This window comes from Micropterus dolomieu, linkage group LG08 (assembly GCF_021292245.1).
Source record: "Micropterus dolomieu isolate WLL.071019.BEF.003 ecotype Adirondacks linkage group LG08, ASM2129224v1, whole genome shotgun sequence".
NCBI classification, from domain to species: Eukaryota; Metazoa; Chordata; class Actinopteri; order Centrarchiformes; family Centrarchidae; genus Micropterus; species Micropterus dolomieu.
Window position 1 is genome coordinate 29,580,105 of NC_060157.1, and position 11,325 is coordinate 29,591,429.

At 40.3% G+C, this 11,325-nt stretch overlaps 1 protein-coding gene across 1 annotated transcript; it reads left to right on the plus strand.

Moving 5' to 3' along the window:
• Window positions 1-424: 424 nt before the first annotated feature.
• Window positions 425-10,952, plus strand: vwa1 (von Willebrand factor A domain containing 1). Its single transcript, XM_046055292.1, has 6 exons — window positions 425-757; window positions 4,262-4,819; window positions 7,120-7,443; window positions 8,105-8,380; window positions 8,722-8,997; window positions 9,955-10,952. Exons 1-6 carry the CDS (start codon window positions 679-681, stop codon window positions 9,981-9,983), a joined length of 1,542 nt encoding a protein of 513 aa, XP_045911248.1. The 5' UTR covers window positions 425-678; the 3' UTR covers window positions 9,984-10,952.
• The last annotated feature ends 373 nt before the right edge of the window (window positions 10,953-11,325 follow it).

Below are 11,325 nucleotides of genomic sequence, written 5' to 3' on the forward strand. Positions count from 1 at the left end.
CATGCATTTGATGTGAGAGACACGGGTTCAACTCTCTACTGTGACACATCTACCAACCTGTCCCTGAGCAAGACATCTACCAATGTGTCCAGAGACATGCGACTTCTAACATATATTGCAATCGTAAGTAGCTTTGGACAACAACGTCCTGCTTACATTCATGTTAATGAATCATCAAAAATAATATAACACATACATAAAGCCATGGGCTCAACTAAAATAAAACAAAATCTAACTTGGTCATCTGAGACAAAGTCCATGAGTGTATTTTGACAGCCCATATTGACGTTGCGTTTTTTTCTTTTTAAGAAAAGATAGTAGCCTAAGCAAGCAAGAGGATTTTATTTTGAAACATTTGTTTGGGAAGCTCTTATTTACTTCTCGCATGCTTGACATTGGTGTCCCGAGCGCAAGAGAAGCGCTTTTGCCGTGACGAGGAGTACACAGACGTTACGCACTCGGACTGAAGTTTTGAGTGTAGCTTAAGATTGATCATGCTCAACGCGGAAGAAAGAGGAGAAGCAAAATAAAAAACGCTGGATGTGATCAATGATTATGATTTACTGACTGGGAGTGCGCTCCTCCGGGCTGTGGCGGATATATGGTTGACTCAGTCACCCATAACTTTTGTGTTATAATTTGCTTCGGAGGAACTAACGTTAATTCAGAGCCATTGTGATGGAGATGTCTTTGACATGGATGCTGTTGTGTCTGCTCCTGCGGGCGTCGACTGCACAGAGCCCTGCACCTGAAGGAGGTAAGCTGCCTCAGATGGATATGCACACCACTGATCCAATGTAATCCATATTTGATGGTGTCATTTATAGCACTGTAGTAGAGAGACGTGCCAGAAATGGATGTGGAGGGCACGACTGAAAGAGTAAAAAACGTAATAAAACGTAACATGAGATCTGTATTTTCAGGACCAATTTTGCCATCATGGTGAAGAAGTAGCCCACCTACAATGACCACATTTCAGTCATGACACAACTTTATCTCCAGTTAATAATAAAGTGAGTTTAAATAAAGTGAGCATTGGTGGCATGTAGATGCAGTGACTCTGCCATTAGAAACTGATGCTGCCAAGGAGGTGACGGGACTGTTTGGGCGCAGGGTGGATCAGGGTGGGGTTGATATTACAGCAAGTGTTCTCAGTGAAATGGCATGACTCCAGGTATTGAATTGTCAGTTGATGAAATCCCGCAGGCTGGGGCAGTGGTTCCCAAAACGAGGAGCGCAGGGACCACCCAGGCATCCTTTGGAAGGCTTCAGGTGCTTGCCATATTACACTCCAAAAAGGGTTAAATTCCAAGATTATTGTCTGTTGATGAAACCTCTTGGCATTACACCAGTGGTTTCCAAGGTCCGCAGATTAAGTGAGAAATTGTTGAATCATCTAAGTAATACTCCACTGAAAGAAAAGAAATCTGATGAGATCTGATCTGCGGTTTTAGATTCACACATCTACACTACAAAGTAAATAGTGTACTAAATAATATGTATGATAAAAATCTCACTAAGGGTCAAGATATGATGTAGCATTAACTCAGGTCATGTGGTGAAGCTAATGACCATGAAGTGTCTGAGAGGCTAAACTTGGTGGTAACGACACCGCCGAGTTTGTCAGGGAGGGGATCTTTAACATACAGCAGTGATTGAGATGCTGTTTCCATTAATAGGGACCTGATGAGACTGAACCAGTATAGCTTACAGGAATTGTGCACTAACTGGTAGTACTGTCATCCTTCTATAATAAAGAGTTTAAAGGGGTGGTGATGGCGCAGTGGATGAGACAAATGCCTTTCCGGGTTCAAATCTACTCTGAGGCACCAATGTGTCCCTGAGCAAAACACTTAACCCCTCGTTGCTACAGAGGCTTGCGACCTCTGACATACATAGCAATAGTAAGTCGCTTTGGATAAAAGCGTCAGCTAAATGAATAAATGAAATGTTCACCACACCCACAGAATGAAAAGGGACATGTTGCCATACTATTGGATAGCTGTAAGTTTGATGATTCTTATTCTGTAGTCCAACCTTGAAAGCTGTCAAGCGTGAAATTCTGCAGCGTACCACATCCTTAAATGTGTCTTTTGTGGCCCTCATATTTATGCTACATTTCTGCATACCCAGCCCACAAAACCTATATTGTTCAAGCTTCTTTGTGCATGTTTTAGTTTAAGTCTGACGTAGCTATATGTTCAGCAGGCTCCAAGACCTGCTCTGCTCCCATAGTGTTTTACTGGGGCCACGTGCGGTTTTACGCTTCATTTTTTTACCATCACATCACTCAAGTGCAAATAGTCCACCAATAAATCTTATTTATCATGTGCACGATAACAGCAGGCTGCATTTAAACACGTCTTCTGTCTAAATAAACAGTGAAGCAGCTGTCTCCAGACGTCAGCATATGGTTTTTAGATAAAAACATACCTGCACAAAGGCAGCGGGCAGCCCCCTCGCTCCAAAGTCCAAACAACAAGACAGATGTGTAAGGAATTCTTCAGGCTGATGTAGAGAAAGGCAGCGAGCATGCACGTCTCTGTGTGTGTGTGTGTGTACATGTTTGACTTCTCAGCTTTCAACGCCTTCGATTCTTATCAACACCTCATCTCACGCGTTAAACATTCAAATATTTTAAAAAAGTGGCATCCAAAGAAAATAAGTTTCCATAGGCTGGAGTGGTAGAGTCTGTGCCTGTTACTGCAGAATTATTATGAATAAAAATGAATAAATGTATTATAGTTTGTATTTATTTATTTTTAGAATTGGTAACACATAGTTCTCAGTAGTGAGTTTACTTTTTTGAAACTCTTCTCCGCACGATCAGCACAGCAACATCAATGCGGACTAAACTGTGGATTACTTTTCATCGCTGTGGCACAAAATGCATTCGACGACCACATCTTTTAACTGTTGTCACACTCAGACCACCGCCAAAACTCTGTGTATTCATTCTCCATTTTGCACATGTCTGCATGCTATTTTCTAAACTGTTAAGTGTATACTAAGAGTAGCACAAAAATACTGTAAATTAGACTTCTGCTACATCTACATCTAAAGAGAAATAAAAAAAGGAAAAATGCTTCTACTGGATCATACAATGCACATACAATGTCTTTTTTGATTCCTTGATGACAGCTGTGGAAGACTACACTGGAAGGCAGCACACTCCATGTAATACATGTGCACTTATATTTGTTGCAATGGAATCTTGGCTTGTGCTAATTAGATAAATAATATATACTTACTATACTATACTATACTATATACAGGGATATAGTAAATTGTAATGCTAGTTGGTGTTGGGAGACAAGTGTTCAGAACAAGAGTTGACTGTGAGTTAAGTGTTTTTGTTATTGCATTAGTGCATTTTGGTTGTGCTGAGCTGTACGTCGGTAAAAAACAAACAAACTGTGTGATGAGTTTTGAAAAAGTGAACTTGTATAGAGAAAAGTCTTCTGCTCGCCGTCTCTCACACTTTTATTTATCATTTCTCCTTAACCTTTGCTCTCAGATTTGAACAGTGGGCATTTTGTCTTGGATTACTGCACAACCTGAAAATTAACTGCAACTAAATATTGCTCTTAGATTCTGTCTCTAATTGCTGCTGCTTCTTATGTTCGCTCTCTCTGCTCTGTATATGGCCATTCTGCATTCCTCTTTGTCTCTCACATGGAACTGCCAGTACCCCCCCCAACATCACTCCTCTCCTTTTAACGCCTTCCCCCTTGTCCCACTTCCTTTCTCCGCTCCCTCTACCACTAATGCCCAGCAGCTACTGTTTTCCCTCCTATGTCCTTCACTCTTGGCATTCACTTTTAACTTTGCTTCTGTTACGAAATATGGAAAAATGTTGGGAGGAAAAATCCGGTCTCTAGCCCAATCCTTGAATGCCTTTTATCCATCACACACTTCTGAAGTTATCATAGTGCCAGCATCATTTTGTAGTTCCTCTGTTTGTTTTCATTTCTTTTTATCTTCACTGTAATTACTTGTTTCTTACTTGCTTCCAACTCTTTGCTGCTTTCATGACAATGTCCTATGAAAGTTGTGTGGCTGTGTTGTTCCAAGAAGGTGGAGGGAGAATTTCAAATGTGTGTGTGTCAGTGAATCATGAAAGGGGACCTGTGGAAAAAGTTGAGGAATTAAAAAAGGAATGAGAGAGTTGTATAGTTCCCATATCAGCATCAAAAGGAAACACAAACTGATTTTGAGTGGATTGATCTTTATTTTTTCTTTTATCTTTATTTTTTCACAGTGCTGAACTGCTGCGAGGGTGACGTCCTCTTCATATTGGATTCTTCAGGGAGTGTGTCTTCCTATGAGCACTCCCGCATGCTCGCCTTTCTTTCTGAGCTCCTGCTCCCCTTCTCACTGGGAGAGGACCAGGTGAGGGTAGGACTCCTGCAGGTGGGCACGCGACCCCGCCTCGAGTTTGGCTTTGACACCCACAGCACCCAAAGTGGCCTCCAGGGGGCATTGAGGAACATCAAACCTCTAAGGGGGGACACCAACACAGTGGAGGCACTGAGAATGGCAAAGGAGTGGGTGCTGAGACCCGGAGCAGCGGGAGGGGCCAGGGTGGGGCTCCCAAGAGTGCTGGTGTGGTTGACGGATGGGGTAAAACCAGGCGATGTAATTGGACCAATGGCCAGGCTGCAGGAGGAGGGCGTGGCTGTGCTGGTGGTCTCCACAGGGCATGGCAACTATCAGGTGTTGAGGCAAGTGGTGACCCCGCCTGTAGAAACCAACCTGTACTTTGTGGACATCGATGATATGAGCATCATCACAGAGGACGTGCGGGATGCCATCATTGGTGAGTACGGTATGGGTTAACTTGTGATTTTTTAGGGTGAGCTGCGGTGAGACGCCAAAGTAATTATTGATTTTCCAGTGTTTAATAATAATCACATTTTAAATGGCGGATTAATTATCAAAACAAATTATTTAAAATGTAATGATTAAATAAAAATTTAGTTTTACCTTTAGTTATTTTGTTTACTGATGTGTCTGCCAATCAGAGCCGCTCTCACTGCTTTGTGGGTTTGCATATTGCCTACACTAGTGCAGTGTCCCATCACAGGGGCCGACGTGACGCCTCCCACTACAGCAACACACCCGCCGTTCATCCACACGAGGCCGTTTGGATGAACGCTGCTCGACATAATACAAAAAGCAATACAAACAGACACACACACACACACACACACAAAGATTTCTTTATTAGAGAGATGTCTTTAAAAGAAAAAGAACCATATATTTAGGCAATAACAAAATAGAAACTATGTTAAAGAAGAAGACAACTTGTCAGATGGAATTAGATTTTCAGACACAATGGAATATTAAAAAGCCATACTAGAGGCTTTTAATTTGATCTTGTTTGAATTTATTTTAATAAGTAAATTTTAAAACATAATTATTAATTTCTCATTTAAACACAGAATAAATACTACAACATTTGATGCAAATGTAATTCATCAATTCCGAATGGTTTCCTTGATAATAAATGATGTATCCATTTATTAAAGCTACACTGGCTATATTGATATTTTTACATCAATAATAGAATAAATGGTGTATGTAAATCCCTAATTCCTATTTGCACTATACTTACTGTAATGGCATGGTAAACGGGCTCTTTTAGTGTATTCATGCACAACGTTTCCTTTAAGCTATTTGTTTTGGTTTTACATTTTGGTATGATCTTACAGCTTACAGCTATTTAAAGCAAAAAAAAAAATGACTGTACACTATCTGCCCAGCAGGACATAGTTTGCAACTACCTGGTGAACATGGTCAAACATTTAGCTGCTGCAGAATAAGATATTTTCCTCAGGTGCTGGTAGAGGCCAAAACAGAGCTAAAAGAGAGTAATTAGTGGACATGTATTTTTCCAGGTTATGAAACACTACTTTAAATTATTAATAATGCTGATCCATTAGGACTGGATGTGTAACTAGGCAACTGAATGCTAACATAATCTATAAGCCAAAACAGCTTTTGGTTATAAGGTCAATGTTGTGTCCCCTGAAACACTGGGAAATATTATACAGGTGGCAAAGTCCAGATGCCATAACATATTGGGTTTCGTCTTCAAATGATATAGTCTGCATAATATTATTGTTAATATCATTCCAGGTTATCCCATGTCCAGCAGTAATTTCTATGATTCCTCTAATGTTATATCAAATCAATATCTGGCTAATTTACCTATGCTTAGGTGTCATTCATGTAGATTTCAAGATTTCATTCATGTAGCTCCAAGCTTTCAAAAATTACATTTAAATTTAACAGCAACTTATCTTTCTAGAACCAATATCCTGTTTAGTCTGTATAATAAATCTGTGAAACCTCTTTCCAGTACCAATAGTCCCTATAAGAACCACTGACATTTTTTATAGCATGAACACCCTCATTCAAACAGCTACAATAGCACTAGTTGCCTGCTACTCATACACAGATGTATTACATGTCTCTGTGCGTCTCCCACATGCTCCCAAAGACAGTGAGACCAAATAGGAAGCCAGTGAGTGCGTCTCAGTGTGTAAGCGTTGCTGTAATGAGATAGGATGATCTATTAATGGATTAATGATTCAACTTCTCTTTCTGCTTCCCAACACTATGCCAAACATGATACATATGTGTGTGTGTGCGTATATATATATATATATATATATATATGTATGTCGCCCACTTCCCTGGCCAGATTAGGTAACTGCCACAACACTCCAAAGGGACACACTCGGCAATTATTAGTACTGCAGCTGCAAGACATAATGCATAGTATAAATAAGGCTTAGGTACAACAAGAGGAAATGCACCAGTCCTTGGTGGGTGTCTGAAGATCCTATTGCAGATATCAATGCCTCTGTGGTATTTTTTGCAGGGACTCATTGAGTTTGCTATTTCAAGTTGTCTCAAGTCTTAGAATGCATCCATTAACCTAAGTCTGGCTGTCAACGTGGATGGCTGTCTGAAGCCAAGACATTTTTAGCATTCTGTCTTGTCCTCTTCCCGGTCACTGTTCTTTCTCTTGTGTCTTTGCACAATTATAACTTGTTACTAATGCCAGTGAGCACACAGTAACTTCATTCATCTTTATTCTGCCTCCAACAGAGATTATCCGGGCTGAGCGAATCCAGGTCCGTGACGTCTCCTCCAACTCTGCCACGCTCCTGTGGCGGCCTGTTCTGTCTGGTTTGATGGGCAGCTATGAGATCCGTTTTCGTCCACTTCTGACGGGAGGAGTAGGGGTTTGGAGACCTGGGACCAGTCCCAGCACCGGTGGTGGTGAATACCAGAAACAAACCCAATCTGCAGATTCCAGCACTGCCAAGCTAACAGGCCTGAAGCCTGACACCACCTATTCCGCCATACTGATCCCGAAGTCCGAAGGACAAACATTTAACCAACTCTCTGTCAACTTCACAACAAAGCCAGGTTGGATGAAATCATATTTACACACTGGCTCATAACTTTGCTACTTGCTACAATATGTGGGGGGCTTTTTCAGCCTTTATTTATGAGAGGACAGTTGAGATAGACAGTACATGTGGAGGAGAGAGAGAGAGAGAGAGGATGCTGGAGCAAATGGCTGTGGGTTGGACTTGAACCTGGGGACTCAGCCTATGTACATGGGGCATGTGCTCTAGCAGTGACCTAACTGGCACCCTTGACTTTTTATGGCCATTTTTCACCATTATTTGTCATTTTCTAAGGTAGCTTTTTATTTTATGTGTCAGAATTTCCAATACTGTGGTAGTAATTGAAAATGTGAAAAATATGAAAGCTCAATTTAAATCAAAATAAATATTCACCTATTATTGGAAACTGTTTTTCATATATGTTGAATTGTTTACTTGACTGTAGACAACTTTTTGCATGTTCAGCTGACTAAAAGACTTGTAATGCTAGTAATGACCTGGAATTAATTAAGTGGAAGTGTACCAATTGAGGCATGTCTCTATCTTCTATCTGTTCTTGTCATAGTTATAAATTACAGACCCGAAAAATGAAGTGAGAAAATTATAATTGGTTGCAACCCTCATTTACTTTATTATCTTAAACTGACTCTCTTTTTTCTTGTCTCCCCACACTCCAGAAGTTCTGAGCCCAGCTGTGGTAACAGTCTCTGAGTTGGGGCAAACCAGTGTTCGGTTGAGTTGGGGTCCTCTTCAGCCAGAGATGGTCACAAGTTATTACATCGAGTACTCTGGCTTGCCAAGGGGCAAGCTCCACGCTGTCACAGTGGATCGAAGGGAAAACTCCACGCTCCTCAGAGACCTCCAACCAGATACCACTTACTTGGTCACTGTTAGTGCTCTGCATGCTTCGGGCAAGGAGAGGGCCATGTCTGTCAAAGTGTGTACTCAGGAAGGTGAGCCACATGAAAAAAAATGCTGTAAAACTGGATAATCAAGGATCCATTTACTGTACACTAATCCTAATCCTACACAGTTAAATCCTCTCTGGGTATTACATTTCAGATCATTTCTAGCAATTCCATTCACTTTTGACTACTCCAAGGGCATTTCTGAGCTGCTAGAGGAGCTTGAGCTAATCAGACACATTTTGTACTATACAAGTAATATTATATATCTATTATAAAGTATTTGTTTTCTTTTAGCTTATACTTTTTTTGCTCCGTATCATTCATACTCTCTTCACGTCATTCTCTTTCCTTTTGAAATCTAACATCTCTGTGGACTCCATTTCCAGTGACTCCTGCCCTGGCAGACCTCCAGCTAACCACAGTGGGTAGTGACTCAGTGCAGGTCGATTGGAAGGGCAGTGTACCCGGTCTGAGGGGTTACTGGCTCACCTGGGAGGGACAGCAAAACTCTGTACCTGGCCAGCGCTCCTCCCTCTATTTGCCGCCCGACTCTCTGTCAACGCGCCTCACACACCTCCCCCCATTGGCTAGAGTGTGTGTGTCACCCATTTACCGGACGGCCCGGGGAGAGGGACTGTGTTGCACGGCACAGTTTCATTCACGTGAGTGGTGACAGGGCATGCGGCACTTTCTTTCAGAGTTTAGCATTTTCTACACAGCTAGAGCCATGTTGCAGTTAGCATAGCTTAGCATAAAAACTGGAAGGAGGAAAAACAGCTAGCTCTCTCTCTAAAATTTAAAATCCACCTCTAAAATGCACTTCGTTACACAGTAACATATCTTCTTTTTGGTTTTAGGGAGACTGAGGTGGTGTAACTATTTATTGATGAACAGCAACAAACAACAGACTTCCCAGAGTCTTGTTGTCAGCTGGGAGTATGGATAAACTATAATTAGACATGAAATAGTTACACCACATAACTCCCTCTGAAACCGCATCTTTGCTTTTACATTTCTGTTTCAATATGGATTAAACAAATAAAATACAAGTTTTTATTACTGAGCTTTAGAGCTGTTGGTAGCCAGATATTTTTTTTAAACTTTGGACTCTAGCCTACCTTTTAAAGAGCATCTTCAGACTTAAAAGTTCAACATTTTGGGAAATATGGTTATTTCTTGTCGATAGTAACATGAGAATATTGATGCCATTCTCACACCTGCTGCTTAGCATTCAGTTGAGGCCTTAAATGGTACAGTATCATAGGGATAGGGAGTAATAACCCCTAAAATGACAATTTCTACATTTAATTTGTCATTACTGTGAGCACTACAAATACAATTTCATTCCCCTCTATCACAGCGACAGTTATCTCAGTATCTGTAAATAAATAAATCTGACTGCATTTCTAGATAATACTACAAGTAGTATGTGTTTTTATAACTTGAGGGAACAGACCCTTTAAACTGAAACATATTTATGTTGGATTGAATGAATAGCTGTGGATTAACTCCATTTGTTGTCTGATAGTAGTGTTCATAGATACAGGAAAAGTCATAACATAAGACTTTGAGTTTTACCCCTTTTGCCTAAACTGCTGTTTTCTCTCTCTGCTCTTTAGATGGATTAGCATATGGCTACCAGTCATAGCACGCCTGAATTGCAAATGTACCTTACCAAACATGGAGGGACAGAGGGACCATGGCAAGAAGAATGTTGACTTTCATCCATAATTCCTTTCCGTGCCTCTCCCCTCTTTGAGCATCATCCAGGAAATATGTGTGGTTTGGCTACTGAACACTCATGTGGAAGCCATAGACACTTAAGAGTGGTCTGGGACAATATGGCCACACGTTGACTGCAAACAATCTGTAACACTTTCCATTTCTATTTCTTATTTGGTTTACACCTGTAGTAAATGCATAATGCTTTCAATTTAAAGATGCAAACTTAAGATACAGATATTTCTTTGGGCTGTTTTGCAGATACACAACAAAGCATGCTGGGAATGTTGGATGTTTTATGTTGCTTGTTTCGGAGAAAGGCTTTGCACCATATGTGGGCCTCATGCCCAACATTTTTTTGAGATCTAGCTAACATCTGATTTACATTTCTAATGAATACTTATAACTTGTACTTAAATTACTTCTCTTTCAACACATGCTATGTGTATGTGCACACTGGACGGCAACAAGGGGATGTTAACATAGTGTCCCTAATAACAGATCTTCAAGATTACTTTGAACTTTTCAGAAATTACAAACAGACCAGCCACATGCCCTGAAGCTATGGAGACACTGCATATGATACAAATGTGTGTAACTGAGAGTAGTCTTGTATTGGTCTCTGGACATACAGTAGATCCATCATTGATATTTATTAATTAAGAGTTATGTAAGAATGAGAATTCATAGCATTCAGTATTTACAGACAAGCTGTTTACACTGTAAGACTGTTTTAAGCCAGTCTTTGCTGCCCCCTACTGAAATCATTCTTACCTACATAGAGCTGTTTACTGTTATCCTCTCAGAGAATATGTATTATGATATATTTGTTGATCACGATTGGAATTTAACATGAGCTTGCAATAAAGTCCTTATATAATTTTGTTTATACTAATTATGTATTTTTTTATTATAGTACAATCATGGCCTAAGATTAAAGGTAGATGTTCTGAAGAATAGCTTTTTCTAAAGGGGGACTCCACTGATTTTACATGTCAATTACAGTTTACCAGTCATGAGGAGTAAAAAAAAGACATTGGGAAGCTAGGATCCAGCATTTTCAGAGTGACTGTTACTAGGCACTAAAAGTCAGTATCGGCTGCTTCAAGTTAGACAATTCTTTTAAAAATATGTCTCTCGCAAGTCCCCCAATGTTTTGCAAATGCAATTCTAAATCCATAAAGCGCCTCTTTAAATCACTTTATGATGGACCTGTACGTTCAAGGTTCTACTTTCAGGTGAATTTGTAAAAATAGTATTAAAAACAC